This window comes from Chaetodon auriga, chromosome 2 (genome assembly GCF_051107435.1).
Source record: "Chaetodon auriga isolate fChaAug3 chromosome 2, fChaAug3.hap1, whole genome shotgun sequence".
Classification (NCBI taxonomy): Eukaryota; Metazoa; Chordata; class Actinopteri; order Chaetodontiformes; family Chaetodontidae; genus Chaetodon; species Chaetodon auriga.
Genome location: NC_135075.1, coordinates 16,159,485 through 16,180,834, shown reverse-complemented (window position 1 = coordinate 16,180,834; position 21,350 = coordinate 16,159,485). Strand labels below are relative to the sequence as shown.

The 21,350-nt window shown below is 43.4% G+C and overlaps 1 protein-coding gene and 1 pseudogene across 2 annotated transcripts; one reads left to right on the top strand and one right to left on the bottom strand.

Moving 5' to 3' along the window:
* The first annotated feature begins 1,327 nt into the window (after window positions 1–1,327).
* Window positions 1,328–9,602, top strand: LOC143337787 (RNA-binding protein 15 pseudogene; annotated as a pseudogene). The gene has a single exon (XR_013079203.1). The product of XR_013079203.1 is annotated as an RNA-binding protein 15 pseudogene (transcript).
* Window positions 9,603–14,802: 5,200 nt separating this feature from the next.
* On the bottom strand, window positions 14,803–19,794 carry LOC143326145 (amphoterin-induced protein 1-like). The gene is made up of 2 exons (XM_076739670.1): window positions 19,607–19,794; window positions 14,803–19,248 (listed from the first exon to the last, which is right to left on the bottom strand). Exon 2 carries the CDS (start codon window positions 19,190–19,192, stop codon window positions 17,672–17,674), a length of 1,521 nt encoding a protein of 506 aa, XP_076595785.1. The 5' UTR covers window positions 19,193–19,248; window positions 19,607–19,794; the 3' UTR covers window positions 14,803–17,671.
* Between the last annotated feature and the right edge of the window lie 1,556 nt (window positions 19,795–21,350).

The window sequence follows — 21,350 nt, the reverse complement described above, 5'->3', positions numbered from 1 at the left end:
ACGGCTGGAACAGACACACACACACTGTTACACACAGCCTGATCACTTTAAAACACAGTTTGAACTTGTGTTGTCATTGTAAAATAATTTTGTTCTGCTAAAAATAATGAGGGTCAGATAAGACACCAGAAATATAAACACTGTGGCACTAAATATAACCACCTGCCTCACAAATTGATTTCTCTTACATCTTCGCCATTACTTTACACAAGTATACAATATACATCACATTAAGTTCTTCAGCTGGGAGAAGAAGATAAGTGGAAAGGAAAATATGAAAGCCTAAAGTATACAGTGTAAGTATTTTATCTGCAGTTGTTTATTTCATAGTCACTAAAGCCGGTCCCTGCCAGTGTTTTACTATTGTACATTATTGAAATAATTTTACTGCTGTATTTGCTTAAGGTTGGGCTCATTTTAACTACTTTATATACTGCTGGGTAGTTTAATCTACTGCAATGCATCATTTTCCATAAGATCATCATATGTTTGCAGAGTCGCAGTCCTGTGAGAACCACATATCTCTAAAAAGCCAACTTTTCATGAGCTTAGAAAAACAGACCTGTTTTCAGCTTTGTGACAATGCATTTCCAGCTAATCTAAGAGGATTTTTCAATAGTTTATTTGTGTTAAGAAGTAGGAGAATTTTCTCAAACCATGGAGGAACATTTCATACTTCAGTTTATCAGAAGAATTTGGAGATACATGGTTTACACTGGGCAGGAAGGGTGTGGCAAATTATCATTTGTAAAGTATAACGATAGCTGTTAGCCAAATGAAGTGGAGTAAAATAAAGTATTTGCCCTTGAGATGAAGTATAAAGTTGCATAAAATGGAAATACTACAGTATCCTTTATACTAGTCAAATACTACTCCAACAGCAACCCCCCCCCCCCCCCCCCCCCACCTTAAATGAGGTGTTTCCCTATCATGTATGACTCAGTGTCTTTACTTCAAGGGCAACGTGCAGCTTTCCTGAACAAATTCTTCGCAAGAACATTTTCTCACTCACACACTCAAACTCTTTGTTATGCTATACCTATATACAGCCTGCATCGACTCATACTTTATTTGTGTTCATATTAACTCATTCAAACGAAGATGAGACTATTGTAAATCGGCTCTTCCTGCTACCGCAGTCTGTGACAACTGTTATCTTTCAAATCAACTTCTGCCTTCAGGACCGCTCTTTGACCCCGTAGCGGAGCCGCACCCTTGTTTATAATAGGCGAGCGGCTTTCCTGTACACGCGAGTGACAACCTGCACAGCCAATCATCTTCTTCTGCGGACGTATGGGCGGGACTTCCTGTACAATAGTCCAAGTAGTCCAACATGGCGGTTATGTCGCTGGCTTGAGAGTGTGGTGGAAACCGCGACCAAGTTGAGAGACTTTAGGTATAATTCAGTGGCAGAGAGGAGACATATTCATACGGATTAGTGTCTGTAGACTGCACGTATCGGCTGGTGGAAATGAAGGGGAAAGAACGATCGCCGGTGAAGAAACGCTCCCGGGCACCAGATGATAGCAGAGACCGAGGAGGAAGCCACCCGAGCGGTAAGAAGACCGGATCCCTGTCGACGGCTGGAAGCAACAACGGCAACGGCTCTGCTCAAAGGAGAAGTTTGCACAGTGACAAAAGAGACATGAGGGATTCAGACGGACACAATTCATCCAGTCGGGCTGGCAGCGGCTACGACTACGGAGTTATTTCGCCGAACAAGGCGTACGGCGGCGCTGACATCGCCGCGGAAACATCCAGGTCCGGTTCACGCAGCGACACTCGGCCTCCGTCAGTCCCCGAAAGTGAGTACAAGACTCTCAAAATAAGTGAACTGGGCTCCCAGCTGAACGACGAGGAGATAGAGGATGGACTGTTTCATGAGTTTACGAGGTTTGGGGACGTGAGTGTTAAAATTAGTCGAGAAAACGACGAGAGGGTGGCGTTTGTGAACTTCAGGAGGCCGGATGACGCCCGGGCGGCCAAACACGCCCGCGGGAAGCTCGTGCTGTACGACCGTCCTCTGAAAATCGAAACGGTTTACATGAACAGACGTAGAAGCCGCTCCCCTGTTTCAAAAGACAGTTTCCCCTCAGGCCAGAGGCACCTCCACTCCCAGAGACCTCTCTCTCCCACTGGTTTGGGATACAGAGACTTCCGGTTACAGCAGCTGGCTCTGGGCCGTCTCCCCCCTCCCCCTCCTCCACCTCACACAAGAGACCTGGAAAGAGACAGAGAGTTTTCGGTGTATGATGCTAGGAATAGACCCCCCTTCATCCCTGAATGTGCTGTTTACCGTGAGGAGGACCTGGTGAGCCCTGAGGATGACCACAGGGCAAACAGGACTTTGTTTCTGGGCAATCTGGACGTCATCGTGACAGAGAGTGACCTGAGGAGGGCCTTTGACAGGTTTGGGGTGATAACAGAGGTGGACATAAAGCGGGCCGTGAGAGGCCAGAGCAGCACCTATGGATTCATCAAGTTTGAGAATCTCGACATGGCTCATCGTGCCAAATTGGCCATGTCGGGGAAAGTGGTGGGTCACAACCCCATTAAAATCGGCTACGGTAAACCTACACCCACAACCAGGCTGTGGGTGGGGGGCCTTGGACCCTGGGTTCCACTCGCTGCACTGGCCAAGGAGTTTGACCGCTTTGGCACCATCAGGACTATAGACTACAGGAAAGGTGAGGCTTGGGCTTACATTCAGTATGAAAGTTTGGATGCTGCTCAAGCTGCATGTACTCACATGAGAGGCTTCCCTCTCGGGGGCCCTGACAGGAGACTCAGGGTGGACTTTGCGGACACAGAGCAACGTTACCAGCAGCAGCAGTACATGCAGCTCCCCCTCCCCCTGCCGCATTATGACTTAGTTCCTGAGCCCTTTGCCCACCGCCTTACTGACGCAGTGAGAGTGAGAGAAAGATCCCCTCCACTTCCTGCTCGCTTCAGAGACAGAGATTTGTACTCAAGCGCTGAATGGTCTGGCCTGGGTGTCCATGATAGGATGCGAGGGGCAGGCTTTGACCCCGTGGATCGTCTGGAGAGGTGTTCCCGTGAGACCTGGTCAGTTGAGCGTGAGTTCCAAAGTAGAGATCTAAGCCGCAAAAGGAGACATCTGGATGATGGCTGCCGGCCGGATCACTCACCTGACATCAGTGACTATAGCATGCGGCGTCATGGCAGCTCATTAGAGCGCAGTCCTGGAGGGAACAGCCGAGATGGGGGACGCTACAGTGACCCTGAACGGCTGCCTCGCTCTGGCAGAACGTCCCCCATCAGAGAGCGCCAGGACACTGGCTTTGGAGGCAAGAGAAGAAAAACCCTCAGCCCGGCTGAGCCAGGCTCCTGCTCTGAGAAGGACCGCAAACGCAAAGCTAGTGACTCATCGAAGAGCCCAGCGAGAAAGGAGGATCGCCTCGGACACCCTTCATCCTCCTCTTCCTCCAAATCTGGCCAGCAGGCTAAGCCAGCAGCTGGAGGCCAGAAGCTGAGTCAGGCCTGGCAGGGTGTCCTCCTGCTGAAGAATAGCAGCTTTCCCACATCACTGCACCTGCTGGAGGGAGACGTGGAGGTGGCTACCAGCCTGCTGGTGGAGGGCTCCACGGGCGGTCAGGTGTCCCAGTTGAAGATCAGCCAGCGCCTGCGCCTGGACCAGCCAAAGCTAGATGAGGTTTCTCGTCGCATCAAGGCCGCCGGCTCCAGCGGATACTCCATCCTCCTGGCCGTGCCTGGGAAAACTGAAGATGGAGGCGTCCAGGACGCCAGCAACTCCACTGAGAGGCCTCTGAAGAACCTGGTCTCCTACTTGAAGCAGAAGGAGGCGGCTGGCATCATCAGCCTCCCTGTGGGGGGCAGCCGTGACAAGGAGCACGGAGGAGTCCTTCACGCTTTCCCCCCATGCGAGTTCTCGCAGCAGTTCTTGGATGCCTCCGCCAAAGCCTTTGCCAAATCAGAGGATGACTACATGTTGATGGTCATTATAAAAGGAGCATCGTGAAAAAAAAAAAAGTTCAAATTGTTAATGTCACAATCTCTTAAACTGTTAAACTGTGATTTGTCAAAACAGGGAGAGGTAATGTTAAAAAAAGCAGGGTGACGGCTGGCTTTGATCTCGTCCTGCTGAAGGTTCATAGAAGTGACAGTCACGTTGAATTGAATGCATTTTGATCAGTTGGATTTGATTATTAATACAGGTGACTTTTGCTATTTAGTTACCAGATAAATGTACATGACTTGAAGGGTACTGTGCTTAAAGTAATTCAGAGCAAGTTCTACAGTTCTGTGAATTGATACTATTTGTTGCCTTATCTTATTTCAAAAGAAACACATTTCCTTTATGTCCTTTCATACAATGCCTGCCTATACAAAAAAAAAAAGGAATTTAAGATCCAAAACAAAGTATTTAGCCTTCATTTTATCTGTACTCAGCATAGATTTAACTGGTCAGTTGCCATGTTTGTAGTACTATAATTTGCCAGCCTGTGAATGAATTAAATCAAACTCATGTACATAGGAATTTTCTCTTGATTATGGAAATATATTTGCTCTAAAGCTTTACCCATTGCTCGTTAATAGGTATATTCCAGATGTGCATCTGTATTACTTTTTGCTGACCAAGTTAACATTTTGAATATTTCCTAATTCAAAGTTTCCTTATGACAGCTTTTCTATTTTTGTCAGTTTGGGCCAGTTCTGTGTAAAGCTAAAGGAAATTTGTGGAAAAAAATGAGACTATTCTTTCCTAATTTACTTCTGGATATATTAGAATACACACATGCAAGCCTTAAGGGTTGTAGTGTAGTGGATTGATATCAAAGCTCCGTTTTGAGCCACATCTGGAGGTTAAGATGAATTCCTGTCTGTTTGTCAGCACTGGTCTGTGTGTGGAGGGACGGACACAAGCAGCGAGCACCTGTACACGAGCATGCAGATCAATACAACAACTGAAAAAAAAAACAGCCTTTATAAAGACAATTATATTTACTTTTTGTGAAATGATGTCAATGAGGAGACTTTTAGCTCTGTGCTTTTTTTTTTTTGGACCCTGAGGTGTTGTATTGATCTGCATCATGTCATAAGCTCATATTTATGGCTGATTATATTTGATATCGACGAAGCTAAGCTGCTTTTCTTGATTAATGAAATTATTATTTATAAAACAACAGACAATAATGAAAAACCCATATTTACAAAGAATATTCAGTGTGCTATGATGTAAGATGAGGAAAAGCAGCAAATACACATTTGATAATCTGGAACCACGAAAAATGTTCAAAAATGGACTAATTTATTGATCATCTAATTATCAGAACTGCTGCTTATTAAGTATTTGTGGACTGACTGATCGTTTCACAGTTGAATCAGCTTCCTTTAACCTAAACAAAACCGAGTGTGAAAGGCTGTGAGCTGATAGGTCTGTTTTGAATGGCCTTACATCGTAAAGGGTTGCTTTTGTGTCCGTCCCTTCTATCTTGTACTTTCATTGGCATCATATTCAGTTCAGTTCAGCAATGATTGGTTGATTATTCACTTGTGTTAAAATCCACCAAGTACAGTAACTACCCCAACAAAGCATGTACTGTTTAAAAGAAGATGATGTAACCTCTAAATTAAGCGCTATGTGTATGCCATGCAGATCTCTAATAACTGACCAGGAGTCAGTATGTAGAACATGTTGCTGTGCTCTCAGTGGACTGTGATAAAATCCTCTGAACGAATCGGAGGAGAGACGCCGCCCTCCGGTGGTCTTACGCGCCTTCCTCTGAAAGGACTGTTAATTTTGGTTTTCATGGTTTGATTTGAGTTCTGTGTTTCAAATGGAGGGGAAAAAAAAAGATTTGTATACTCAGGATATCTGGAGAGAGAAATGGAGAACGTCATTGCTCATGGGCCTAAGAAGTATACGTGTCAGAAAAAAAAACGCAAAGTGCGACATGCACTTGATTTTGTCTCAATAAATTTACTCTTTCGTGGGAAACACAAGTGCCTCGGAAGACAACTTTTGTGACCTTTTCTGTTCTTGGAATTGTCTATCAAACTCTAAAGGCTTAATCACTTTGACAGCAGGAGCCTTCCCAGCAGAAAGGAGAGGAAGTGTCAGCCTCTCGGTTCTGTGTTTTCATTCTGTTGATCATCAGTTGTTGAATGACCTCTTTGTGACCTTCATTCACATTGAAATTTGGCCATACTAGAATCCTTTTTTCAGTCCATCTGCGAAGGCAAAGCTAGAGTCACTGTGTCTCTTCACATATGTGGCTTACTCCTCAGTCGCCTCTGGCCTATGTGACCGGAGGTGTGGCTGAGCACCAGCAGAGAGCTCATCCGTGTGGTTTGTGCAAAAATCACCGGGTCATCTCCATCTTGACAGCCTCTCGGCGGAGGCACAGCAGCGTTTGGAGGCACAGCGGCGTGCGGAGGCCCCGGCCTTTCATCTGACTCCAGCAGCGTTGCTTCAGCGTTGCTTCAGCGTCTGGAGGAGGAGAGCGGTGTTCATTTGTGTAGTTGCTTGTTGTTCTTGCATTGGAGTTTTGAAGGAAGATCTCTGCTAGGGCCACACTTCAAACCTGTCTCATCTCATGTCGGAGAGGAGGTCGAGTCAGCAGAGTGAGACAGCATCTGCTTTATTTGCCATAAAATGGAAAGGAAACGCAACAGAAGAGAAAGATTGCCTGTGCAGGGAATCCTAATCTTTAGTTGATATGTTGATCTGATTTGCACGCTTTAAAAAACGATTCTGTGCCAAACTGCTTATGAAAGCCAAGTGAAGAGTTTCCTGCTATCAGTGAGTCAGACTCTGCTGCAGGATGTGTATCATGAAGACGGTGCTGCTCCTGTTCATCGCTGCTCCAAACTAAAGGGACCTGAGCAGCTTCCCCGGGCGTCCACACGGTGTCACAGCTGGGATTCAAGCTTTCCTGGAGCCCTGAGGTGTCACAGGTTTGAGTGTCACCCTGTCTGCAGCTGCTCCCGTTCCACAGGTGAAGTATAAAGATGGCCTGAACTGCTGACTCGGGTACGTATTCAAATGTTTAAGACTACTACAAACATACTAGACATTATCTATAAAAACTGGTTCGAAGGTGAAAAGATACCAAACTTGGACTCACAGTGCACATTTTATGTTGAGACAGTCGCAGATCTAGCATTAAAAAAAAAACAAAAAAAAAAACTTTGTGATGTATCCTGTCTTATCAGCTCCTTTCAGTCGGTGCTGAGTGAACTTCCTCCTTGATGTCACTTTGCTCGTCAAATTACAAATAATTTTGGAGAACAAATTACTGTGAAGTCTACTGTGCACAAGTCTAAGTGACTCTGATCTATTAACTAACAAAAGCAGTTCCATAAAGTACAAATACTCAGTGTTTTTTGCTAAAAGTATGAAATTGTTATCAGCAAAACATAGTTGAAATTTCAAGGTATTAAAGAAGAGTGCAGAATGGTCCATTTGAGAGTTTTATATTAAATAATTGGATTATTATTAATATGGAATTAACATGTGGACAGCATCAAACACTTTCAATACTTCATACTGTACACTGGTCGTGTAATGATGATACAGTAAACTTTATGGGATGGTCATATGTTTTGTATCATCATCTCTCTTCAAAGGAGCCAGCCAGTATTTAGGTAAAGGTACTTCATTACCATCAAACACTGGTCATAGCTGAATGTCAGCAGAAGGAAACCAGAGGCCAAATAGTCTCTGCTTGACTTATTCACGTTAGCTGCAAAAGCTGCCAAGTAATGTTGAGTATCAAGAATCACGAATCATATGCCAAACGTGGAAAAAGTGCATTAGTGAACAGGAGCCAGTAGAAGATGTTAAAGGACACCTGTACTTTATTTTATTTTACTCAGACCATGTAGCTTTCTTTAAAATGTTTAAGATCAACTGTTTCAATTCATGAAGATGAATTAAATTAGTGTTTAATGCCCTTATTTTTGCAGGCGTGATTAAAAAAAAGTCAAAGGTGTCTGGGCAGAATAGGTTTAGACGACCTGTAATCACTCATCAGCAGCAGCACACGAGGAGACCGAGCCGAGCCATCGCTGCTGATGATGGGTGTTAAACAGCAAGTGGAACAACTTCCTCCAGGATAATCGAAGTGCTGTGATTCATCGTGCAGAGGTACAGTGTCAGCTTTAGAAGTGTGCTTGTACAAATGGTGTCAGGATGTAATGAGTTTGGTTCGAGACGTGAGCGTGCTGACATAAATAATGAGGCTGTGTTTCCTGTACATGAGGAGGTGAGAGCATTAACAGTAAATGTCACGGCCAGTTTAGGCAGTAGTGAACACTTGAGCGAGTTAAAACCAGATTTTACCTTCCAGTCATAACAAAGACTTTCTTGTTGTTCCCAGTGGTTTAGAAAATCATTCTGCATATGACTGTGAAAGCTGTCATTGATCCAGAGTTTGTAAAAGCTGTTTGACAGAGAGGACAGATGAGCACAAACACGTCAAAAAGTATCTTGTTACAAACTGCAAACACTTTCTCATCAAATGTATCAACATAAAAACAAAATACTGGTATGAGAAAATGTATTTTATTTAAGTAAAATACAAGTTATTTATCATTTGAAAATGCAAAAACTCATTCGATTCAAGCTGATATCTCATCTGGGTTTAAATTTTCCCTCGTCATATATTTGAAGTAGCCAATCAGGATACATCTTAGTGGAGGGAGGCTGTGAATTCAGGGTTGCGCGCTCGTTCCTCTCAGTGAAACTGACTGCGTGATCAGCCAGTTGAAATGGAGCCGTGTGAAGAGTCAGGCCACAGTGATGCACTGCTTACCTCAGATGAAAGTGAGACTGGGCAGTTAGTCAGATGCCTTTTTCAGGAGTGATGAATGTGAGTGCAGTGGAGGGAGTATATTTCTAAGATCTCCAACTTTACTTTATCCAAAGAATGTATTTAGACTAATTTGCCTACAGTTTAAACCTGGGGATAAAAATGTGTCATATTTGAGAATAAATGACATAAAATAAAGTATTTGGAGGATTTCAAATAAACAAATACAAGCTCTTAAAGTGTTTTCTTCCAAATTCCATCTTATTTTTTATTTCTGCAGAGCAAACTACAAATGACAAACTGCTCAAAATGAATTAAATACTAACACCTAATATGAGATTGAATTGAAGTTCTGCCCGTCTCTGGCAGAGGAATTGATTGGAGCCCACATAAACAATCTGTTGTATTTAGTGTGTGTGTACTGTTGGTATGAGGAGTTTTCAAACTGGGTACATACTTGCCCCAAATGATTGAGATGATTATGTAATAGTGAGGTCAGTATGATGTGTTTTTTTTTTTTTTTTTGTTTCCTGGACTGGACGGTGCCTCAATGTTTTGTGAACTTGAGTGTTTCAGGTTGTCAGCTCAGTGTGGAGGTGAGAGATGATGAGGAGACTTACATCAAGCTGCTGCGGTGTGACTGGACGAGCTCGACGCAGCTTTACTCGACTCAAGTGAAGGTATGAAAAGTTGTTGCACATTCAAGGAATTCATGGGACAGGAGAAACTCTGCCTCGGTGAGTGTCATTTCACGTCCCTTCTCATATTTATACCTTTGAGTATTCCATGTTCATAATGTAAATGCTTTTGATTCGTGCTTGAATAAAAGCAGCTGGTTTTGAAACATATTCTGGCGTTGTGTCTTTTTCATTATAGTGATCCTGTTTCGGTCAATATTGAAACCACAGGATGCATTTTGTCTATTCTGGTTTGTAGACTCTCAGTCCTGCAGAGGGCAGAGTTTCATGGAGCGATATTGAACGACAAGAGAACCTGAACAGAAGACGAACATAGAAGGAGAAATAATACAGTCAGTATTTATAATCTTAGGAGAGGAAAGTAAAATGAGACCTTAAAGTGAGTTCACACTGTCAATGACAGGTCTTTATCTTTTGAACACCATCATATACTTTCACTTGAAACAACCCTCAGTGTGAAAAGGCTTTGGAAAGAAACAAAAGAGAGATTTATTCAAATTTGAGGTTTGTCTTCTCACACGTTGTGCAACCCTGCAGAAAGAACTAAAACTGAAGAGAATTTACTCAAAGAAATTCAGCAACACAGAGAACACAATACTTTTTGGTACAGAGGGACTTTTTAAAGTCACTGTGTGCAGTGATACATTTATTTTCTGGACGTACACACAGGAGCAGCTGCATACCGCTAAATGGCAGCTTCAAAGCCTGATGTAGGGAGACCTTTTTCTTTTCAATCAATTGTATTTGCGCGGTTTTTAAAATCTCCTTAACACTGAAAACTGAAAGAGCTGAACTTCCCCTCACTCTCAAACTGATTGATCGACATGCTAACGCCAGACAACTAAATCAAATAGTTCAATGAAGCTGTAGAAGGTTTGTTTTCATCAGTGTAGTTTATATGTGTTGATGTAAAACACATCAGTTAATGTACAACAGACATTTTCTTTGATAAGTTTAAAAATGACACTGCAAAAACCTCATCATCGTCTCTTTGATACCAGATTCAGGCTGTCCCATCACCTTGATCTCAGTGTTATCGTGCTATTAGATTATTTCCCCTCTATGATGAAAGGAGTTTCAAACAGTAGTAGTAGTAAAGAGCAGCACATCCGCTTTGGTGCAGAGTTCATGTTGTGATAATCATGATTTTAGACACTCTGTGCAAACTGCAAAGATGAAGATAACAGCATCAAGCATAGAACTGATTTGTTTTCATCATGTGATTCTCAGTCGATAGATGCTGAAATAGTGACTTAAATTGATGAGTATTAAAATAACAGTGAATTTGACATATATGCAGGATTTTGTTTTTTCAGTTTTGTTTGCAATAAATATTACAGCTCAAAGGCCTTGAGCAGTTCTTTTAGACTTTTGAAAGAGAGCAACACATCAAGCAAGACGAGGCTCAGGAGGTAGAGCGGCTTGTCCATTAATCATAAGGTTGACGGTTCAATCCCCAGCTCTTTGGATAAAAGTGTTATATAAATGCAGGCATTTATCGTCAAACACCCGCCCGAGAGTTCTTGGCCTTTTCTAGCTCAGAGCACTATCGTTTATTTTTCCTAAATCACTCCCCGGCTGAAAGACCTTTTTAGGAAATGTTATGAGCGCTGACATATTCTCCGAAATGTTTGTGAGGATGCTTCCAGATCAGCTGAGATAATGGACGTGCTGCAGCGTTTATGTGGTGTCAGTGGAGCCAGTTTGTCTGCTCAGGATTCCCCTGATGAGAGGAGAAGTCAGTCAACCTCCTCGCTGGAGGAGTGAGGCCTGTTTGAGGAGCACAGGAGGAGCTTTCCATACAGCCCTGCAGAAACGTGAGTGTGGTGCCCCTGACCAGTGACCCACATGTAACTATCTTCAAACCACTGTGTACTCTGTCCTGTGCAATCACGAAATACACAAGCTAACTCGACAGTCTTATTCTGGGCAGAGATTACAGACCATAAAGTGACTGGCTTTGAGGCTCCTTTCAAGCCTTTCTACATCTCATACAGCAGTGCATGTGCAGTAGAGAGTACCAGATATGAGGCCATGAAGGTGAGGAGGAAACATTAATATTGCATTTACGACCAGCTGCTGACCGGTGGTGGAGAGTAACTAAGCATTTTTACTCAAGTAATGTACTGAAGTACAGTTTTAATGTACTTGCGCTTTGCTGATTTCATGCTATACTTGTATCCTGTTACAGTTCAGAGGGAAATGCTGCCTTAATGCTTCTTAGTCACTGCATTTCTTTGACAGCTACAATTCCAATTATTTTTCACATTAATAAACATAAAATGCGCATTCTAAGCTTATATAATAAAATACACTGTTAAAGATTAAACAGTGACAGCTCCACTCTTCATCAGCCTGTGCCATGAAGTCTGTGTTGTAGACACACAGTGATACATGGCACACTTTGAGAGAAACACTTAAAGAATGAATAGTTGTGTCTAATGGCTTCATCAATGTTAATACATCATTTATGAAGCCATGAATCATTTAAGCCGTTGTTAGGAACACTGTTTGCTTTAGACAGCATTCATAATTTATTAATATGGGCTACTTTTGGGTTCTAGAAATTATTTTTGGATAATGTATATCCTCCTCCAATATGACTTGCTTTGTCTTTTGAGCTCTTTAATTCATCAGGACCACCCCTATGATGGACAATTCAACTGATTACCTTCTGAAAAAGAGCCAAAGGGCATCCAAATAAAGAATAATCTACTGCCAAGTTGCCAACATTTGTAACTTCATACTTGATGCCTGATTATAAAGCGATAAATCAATAACCCTTTGTTACTGGCATGAATCATAAAGGGTTTGCGGTCTGGATGTTCTGCAGGTGGTTGAGGAAAGGCTCTTATCAATGAATTAAAGAGTTCACGAGAGGACAAAGCACGTTCCATTGAAAGAGGATAAACAGCAGCCAAAGGGGATTTTTCACAACCTGACAACCTTTTAGAAATTGTTTGAATGATTTACGGCTTAATAAATCAAAACCAGAATTGACTTCAAATATGTTCAAGTGTATTGGTACATACAAGAAAATCACTGGATCTCAGTATGCTTCAACACAGCGCAGAGAACAATTTTACAGGACAATAAAGATGCAAAGGCTAAAGAGAAATGTCAAGCTGAAGAAACGAATGCAAACTTAAACATGCGAATCTAATGCAGCCTAATACAACATCCCTTCAGTAAACCCCACCCTCATGTGGGCTATAATGTCCAGCTTTGTACTGCTGACAGGTGTTTCTATTATTTTGTCCACCCCATTTAAGTCAATAAGGGTAGGCTAAATGACACCGGTCTGTATAACACAATATAGTTCAACAGCACCACAAACGTCACCCTCCAAAATGATGACACAGCTGAATCCACATCTCTCTATAACAGCATAAAAAAGACCCTGAACACTAAAACCTTCATGAGGGTGGAGTTTACTGCACGGCTGTTAAATTAGACTGCATTGATTTTAGCTGGGTGTACTGAATAAACTGGCTGCTGAGTGTACAGACAGAGTTGTCGCACAGTGTGCAAAGAAAGCTGGCACTAATATAGTGTTGGTTTCTTCATTGACAGGTGGCTGTATGTGCATAATGTTTAGAGTATGACTTAAGATGATTGTAAATGATTTAAACTGCCACATATAAACTCATCATGTGTACCATATTACAAAGCGGCACCAGATTTCTGTCAATGAGCAGTCTACTCAGACGAAGCTCAGTTCAGACAGTAGCCTGTTCCGGTAGTTATATAACCTGAGGTGATGAGGCTGATCTGTTGCTCTCAGTCATGCTGTCTGTCCTCTCTCCTCAGTCTGTCTCTGGGTGCAGGACAGGGTTTAACCCTGGCCCCTGGGACCTGGGTGAGGTCTTCATGCTGCACTCGCACACTGCCTTCAGCATCAGCAACAACATGGTGGGCTTTGCTCAGACTGTGTCAACACATGTGAAGCGGTGGGTCAGTTTATCTTTGACAGAGGCTCTTGTCTGTGTCACCATAAGACAGCCTGAGGTATTTATCATGTCTTTGTTGTGCATTCAAATCTTTGTAAAGCCGTCCTGGAATATTGTGTAAAGGCGTGAATGAGCCCACATTTTTGACTTTGAAGTGGATTCTGTCCTTTGGTGGCCACTAGATGGCAGAGGCCTCACTGAGCTGCACATTCAGTCACTTCACCATTCATCTGATTCTCCTGGGAGGGGCCTGAGGAGAGGATGAGTCATCTTACTTAGAATTCAGTCTCCAAAACACAGAAGCAACTGCCAGTCATTCATTGTCAACAGGCGCCAGCTTACATTCATGCCATCTGTGTCTGTGATGTTCAGTGATCTGAGATTTCCTTTAGGCTGCTGCATTTGTTCTAATTATAATCTGTGATTTAATATCCAACGGGGAAGCGCCATTCAGCTCTTTTCCATTTAAACACGTGCATCGAGACACAGACGAGCTATCGTTAACCCCCTCATGCCTCTTATGAAGACATTTGCATTTAATATTCTAATAATGAAATACTTTTCAACTCTGAAGTCAGTACTGCGTCGTTGCAGTGCATTTCCCCAAATGGTTAAATCTAGTTGCACACACCTGGCTGGTGCTGCATGTGGTGTGGGTAAACCTGGTAACATGAGACAGCAGCTACTGAAACAGGGAGTGTGGACGTCCCTGCAGACCTCTTCAATCATTCATCCTGCAGAGGAGTTGCAGGGCAGCAGGTGAAGTTCCACACTGCAGCAGCCAGAACGATGGAGCTGTATAAACATTAACCCCTTTCAGTAATGATTCTGCACACATTTGCTGCACTGTCACACGGAGAAGTGTGATGCAGCATAATGATTATGTTATCAAGATAACATTTAACACTAACATCTCAGACCTTGGCCAATACTGCACTGTACATAAACAGGCAGAGGGGAGTGAGCACAGACCAGAGTGCTCGCTCTGCTCAGGGACATCCTGTGGTCAACAACCCAAATAAGGGTGAAAAGCCTTAGAGGAAAGTAAGTGTGAGGGACAGGCACAATAAATACGACTCCCTGGGTGAACAGTTTCTGCTCCAGTGATCTGTGTGGTCTCCCATTTCACCCTCAAATGAACAAGTCATTAGTGTAACACAAAAGCTGATGCCAGCGGAGCTCCACGCTAACTCGGCTGACTGAGGCCTGAGCAGAAGCACAGACGTCAAGATTTTGAGGCATTTTGCAAAATTCACTTTCTTGTTGATAATTAGATGAGAACACTGACACCACTCTCCTGACTGTATGGTAAACATAAAGCAGCTGGTTAACACAATGGACATCATTCACTCTTTGTTTCCATGTTTTTGTAGTTTATGAAATACAGGAACAATACATTAATAGACAAGATATCATACAGGAAATAATAAAATAAAGTGAGTCCTTATACAGGATTGCATATATTAAAATATAAGTTTGAGGCTTAACACAGAAAGTCAGAGGGTAACCTCAACATACTAATGACAGCATAACTGTTGTGACTGTTGGTTATTAATTCTCCCCCGTATCTCAGTCTTTGGCTATAAGTAACTTTCAGAGGAAAACAATGACATATGTACATTAGCATACAGTAGGTACGTGCCCCTCTTGAGAGACATAATTCAATGAAGTTACTCATGATGCAGCTACAGGTACATGATAATGCTATTAAACTACAATCACAATGTCATTACAATTTTCAATGGCATAATTCCCATAGAGACGTTTAATTAAGTGTGTTGATCCATCTAAATTGTCTTGAAAAAGCACCACGAGAAGTGAAAGGATAAAAATAATGGTTCTTTCAAAATAAAAGTCAATTTACTGCACACTGCTACATCTATCATCTGGGATTGCTGTGTTTCGCTGTTCACTTGATTCACTGATATCATGAGTGCGATCAGCATTGAGTGTGGACTATTTGCAAGTTGAAGAAAGTTCTGTTTTTTATCATTATTATTAGTTATTAATCTGTTCGTATGAGTAACGATTTTCCCATTATTAGTAGACATGTTACTCTAAACTGTGTCCTGTGGCAGTCCTTCATCAGCAACAGAGCCAGAGTGAGTTCTGGTTATTGAAAACATGACTTGGCTCCTCTCCTGTTTTTTTTTTTCTGATTTATATCCACGTTTGCACATATGATGGAGGTGACAGCATTAAAGTTATGATGTGAGCCTCTTAGCAGTAACTTAGCAATGCTATTAAAATTAAGACATGTTTGAAAACTGCTACTTGTGTATTTACATTTCATCTGTGTCAGGCAACCTGCGTGTTGGCTGCGCTACGAGCTGCTATTTCTGACTGTGTTTATGAGACTGCTGGCTGGCTGGCTGGCATTTGCTGATTTGTTCAGGGCTGGGCACTAATGCCCAGAAGCATTCAGTAGATGGGACTCGCTCTCAGTTGTTTCCCCTGGGCTGATGCTTCCTGGCTGCTATTAACTGTCCAATATGGCAGGATGGACATCCATGTTACCAGCCTGAATGCTGGTAACTGGGTTTACTTTTGGAATTCAAACTCTCTGTCGCATATCCAGCCTGACTTGACTTGTGTATTTTTTTGAGCATGAATAACCTTTTCTGAACAGTTCAAACTGGAGGGCTGAGACTAAAATATGTAACCAGGAGACAAAAGCTGCAGCAGCTGCACTCACAGAGGACAGCTGGGTGACTTAACTGACTTTGGAATGTTTGTTTAAGCTTTACATGAGCTTCATCTTATTACAGTGCTTACTTTGCTGGACCAGAATCTGTGATATCTCTGCAGCCTCGCTGGGGATATTAATGTACTAATAAAGTCTCCGTCAGTGGAGCAGTTCTGTCCCTGATGACACTATACGCAGGTGCTCTGAAATAAACGCCCTCTTTTAAAAAGGCATACATGCATATCAGGCCAAACATGGTTAGAAAAGACAGATATGCTGCAATCAGGAAATAAGTGTCTTTGTGTAAGAATTAGCAGCCAATTATTCTGCATGACTGGATCTCATCAATATTAAAAACGTTTCTTTGTTCAATATTTCTTGCTCCATCATTTGATTACTGGGTGAAACAACGGGCTCGTCTGAAATCAATATTTCATGCTCTGTTAATAATCAGTGGTTGTGTTTCTATTGATGTAAACAACTAGGTATCGGTTTCAGGAACATCTTCAGCGCGTGTGTGGTCACTGTGATATGAATGACTGCCACAAAACTGGGCGTAGTCTGGTGGATCTAAAAAGCTTTTGTTAAGTGGTTGATGATTCTGTAATTATGCTGAATCCAGGATGACTTAAAATAAACCTGCATACAAGGCAGTATTTAAAAACACACATGATTAATCAACTGTTGAATCACACTCAAATCTAAAATAATCTAAAATTGCATAAGAGTAATCCTCACAGCATCATGCGCTGCACAGGCTGACAAAACCAAACAGGAATGTAAAACATAGCATAAATATTAACCATCTTGCTGTAATAATCAAGTGAGCTCAGCGAGCTCTGCATAAAAATTAGCTTCTCTCTCAAGCAGCAGCTTCCGTCCAACATCTTTAAAACATCTAATCTGTGTAGTGCTGCGTTCCCCAGTGCACAAACAAAAGCTGGATAACTTTCATTGAAAGTGCAGCCTCGGCACGTTCAAGCCTGCTAAGGTGAGGAATAACACCAAAAATGCTTCCATGCTGTTTGCTGCCTCTCAGTATTTCGTGCTGAGGGTTAGTGTTTTTTTTGCATAAATAAATGCAAAAAACTATTTCAGACTCTTATGTTCTTATTTGCATAGCAAATTCTTGAAGGGCCAGCCAATGATTTACAGTAAAAGTTATACTATTGAATCAGAGCATTAATTGCAGACAATTTCAGCAAAGAAACAGAAATAACTAATTCAACCCTGAATGACAGATGTGTTCAGCAAAGAAAATTTAGGTCACCAATGATGCAACCACGTTTCTCGGCATTATAAAAATGCTTACGGGTGTTTTTAAATTATTGTTATCAAGACATTGCAGCAATCATGTATTTTCTAACAAGAACAGTACATGCTACTGCAACAGTGGCACCAGCTGAGCCAACTAAAGCTTTAACTTTGTCTGGAAGATGCTAACCTTTGAATCTTGCACACATTCAAAGCACACAAACCCCTATGGAGCAGCCACATGGCTCGAGCCACACTGTCTTACCCTGCAGGCTCAACCCCTGACTTTTACACCACCATGGGGGTATCGGAGCTGACAGACTCTGCGTCAGACCTCCTTCTCTCCGTGCTGTCCCCCTGCCACTCTTCGTCTTCCTCACCTATCGGGTTCAACCGCCCATTCTGCTCCAGCTGTTCCTTGTGTTCCAGGAAGGCCACGTGTCTGTAAGGGAAGCCTCCGTCTTCCATTCTTTCTTGGCGTGTCTCATCGTGTGAGATGCTGACAGTCGAAGAGTGCAGGCTGTCTCCGGGGTCATTTTTCTCCAGGCCCTGACCTGGACAACAAGGGCAGCGACAGGGTGTGAGATAGAGGTAGATGAGAACCATCACGACACTGACCAGGCATGCTACGAGGGTGGTGTAGGCCGTTTTTAGGTTCTCCAGTCCACCTCTCATGGTGGAATTATACACCACTACAGTCACATACACCGTCTCATTGAAGGAGTCACTGGTGGCGTAGCAGCTGTAGACTCCCGAGTCCTCGGTTTTCAGGGGCCCAATCTGGAGGCTGCCGTCAGGACGCATCACAGCAGTCTTGTATGCTGCAGACAAGGGAACGTCTCCAGGCAGCACCCAGCTCTTCTTCATGTCCCTCTGCCTGGTGTCACAGTCCAGGACCAGGAACTGCTCCAGATAAGCTTCTTCATCCATAATTCTGACCTCACTGCAGTTCAAATAGACCTTGTCCAGATCCAGTATGGCCATTTTGTTTTTCTGTGGGCCTGGTAAAACACACGTGTGGCTGAGCTTGAAGTCAGTGACAGAGCTGAGCTCCTTGAGGTTCCAGTGTGCCACCATGTCGTACAGCTCACAGCTACAGGGCAGAGAGTTGTTGTGGAAGTACAGGCCATTCTTGATCCAGGCGGGCAGAGCCTGAAGCTCATGGAGGGTCAGCGCTTTGATTCGGTTTGAGGACACATCCAGCAGCCTGAGACTTTCCAGCCGGCTCCGCTCCTTCACCAGCTCTAAGGGGAAGCGCGAGATCTGATTGTGGCTCAGGTAGAGCCTCTGCAGGCTGACGAGGCCAGAGAAGGCAGAGCGATCTATCTGAGAGATGCAGTTGTTATAAAGCAGCAGCACCTCCAGGTGCTCCAGCGGCTCAAAAATGTACTCGTCCAGCTGGCGGAGGCAATTAGAGGACAGGTCCAGGTAACGAATCTTCGTCACATACACAAACGCCTCAGAGGAGAGGAATTTGAGGCCGTTGTGGCTGAGCAGCAGACTGTGCAGTCTGCTGAGTTTGACAGGGGTCCACTCTGCACGTAGCCTGGTGATGAAGTTGAAGCTGAGATCCAGAACAGCTGTATATTTTGGAAGAGCAGTGGGAACGTTGGTTAGATTCATCTTAGAACAGCTGATGATGTTACTGGCGCACACACAAGTCTTGTGGCAGTCCAGAGGGCTTCCAATGAACTGCGCACTGACTCTCACTGTTGGCAACAATAAAGCCAGAGGCAGGACTGCGAGGAAGCTCCTTCTTCTGAACACTGCTTCAGAGGTACGGTGGGAAACCCAGAGCGACTTCCCCATCGTGTCAGGATTATCAACAGTCTGGACGAGTTCTGGTCGAGCAGAGAGTCATGCAGCTGTAAGGACAATGAGATCAGTAAATAAAAACTGAACTGTCTAAACTGTGATGTCTTTTCTTTATATGAGATAATTATGATGACATTAAAGCTCACTGACATCATGCTCTAAAGCACCCAGGGGTGCACTGCAGCAGACTGCCCACTAGATCACCACTGGTCAAAAAGTTATGGTCGGCCACTGGAAAATCATCAGATCAGCCATCAGTTAATAAACGAGATTAATCTCGGCATCAAACTATTTAATCCTGCATCCCTCCTCCGCCTCCCGCGACCATCATCTCATGACCAAATCTCCTCAATGACTCAGAGACATTTGGCCGGTCGGGCACAAGCGTCCCGCCCGCTAATACTTTACCTTGTGTCGTTTTCTGAAGATCCGAAGAGACAAAAAGGTTCAACAGTCCACTGTTGGAGGTGATCGGCTGCAGGACAGTCTCATCCTCTCCTCATCGCAGCAGGAGCAGCAGCGATCAGCGGTCCCTCCTGTCTCACCGGAAAAGCCTGTCTGCGGTCCTCACTGATGGGGAAAGGCAACGATGTGATAGTTGATCTGAGGGTCGCAAACGGCAGAGCGGGGGGTGTGTCCCATTTCCTCTCTCTCTCTCTCTCTCTCTCTCTCTCTCTCTCTCTCTCTCTCTCTCTCTCTCGTATTTGCACATTATTAGCCATTCAAATAAGACACATGACTGTTTTAAAACACTGAAGGGTGAAGTGTCCTCAGCTGGTCAAATGCGCTGCTGTTGAACTAGGACAGCCGTAACAACATGAAATGATGTGCCTGAAATCAGAAGTTGACATCTTTTATTAAATATGTTGAACGTTGCAGTGTGCTAAATGAATAGTCTTTGGGATGAGCTTCAACACTCCAGCAGCGCTGAGTGTCCCCTTGTCCCCTTTGTCTTTGCTCCCCTCAGTCCTCAGTAGATTATTTTTATTCTCTCTTATCACATTTTTTCCATAAACAAAAGGGCTGTCTGGAAGGATGGGGTCATTCTTCCCTGTAAGGCCGCATTAACAATCAATGGCTCATTCAGCGCATTGATGCCTTTAATGATGAAGCCTTTCCTCCTGCTTCATCTTATTACTCTGGTGAAGGACGGGGCAAACACTCAGTGTGTGTGGGAACTGCAGCTGCAGCGACCTTTAGCACAGGACGTGATGTGCATGCAGCAGTGTGTGTGTGTGTGTGTGTGTGTGTGTGTGTGTGTGTGTGTGTGTGTGTGTTTGTGTGTGTGTGTGTGTGTGTGTGATCAATATGGAGAGTTCAGAGCAGCACAGACAGTATGTGGTTAACATAAAAAGCTTAGAGTTCTATCCTGTGAACTGTCCTTTCATTGGTAAGACTGATAAACTGAGTCTGTCTTTGTTAGAGTTCACTCTGTGCTTTTTATTTCTGGGACGGTTGCCATGCAGATTAACCTGCTGTAACATGATGTTCTGGGCCCCTCTTTCCTCACAGGGTCTGTGCAGTTTTCCACATTATAATACTTCCTGGTTTCAGGTTTGCAATGGGATTATTTCACACACTTAATTTTAGGAATATGCATCATAAAACAACAACAGTGAAGACATTTCTGACCACTTGGGGGCAGCGGAAACAAGTTGCACACCCAAGACTGACATGGCTTCTGTTTAATTTGATATGTCGAACTAGTTCGTAAACAGTTCCTTATTTACACATTTAGCAGTTGTGGAGCAACATTATCATTCATGTTTCCATCCATTCTGTTCACTCTGTTTCATCTCTGCTTTGGTCTCTACCTATTCCTGAGCGAAACATCTGGCTCATCGCTAACTTGCAGCTAATGTACAGTTGGTTTTTACAGCCTTTTCACCGGCAGCTGCCTGCTACTGCTGACAACAACATCATGAGAGGGACAGCTAAACAATGAGTCGAAACTCGCTATGAATCACTGTCACATTGTTGTCACTTTGTCTTTTAACTTATTGTTTGTTTATAATAAATGTCAATTATAGCTGCTTTAACATTGGATTTTGATACAAGCACTCTTGCCTCAACAGGGTCTCAAGATTAGATGATAAAACCAACAGTACATTAAGGGCGTGGAGAGTCACTCTGCAGAAGTGTTGTCAGAAAA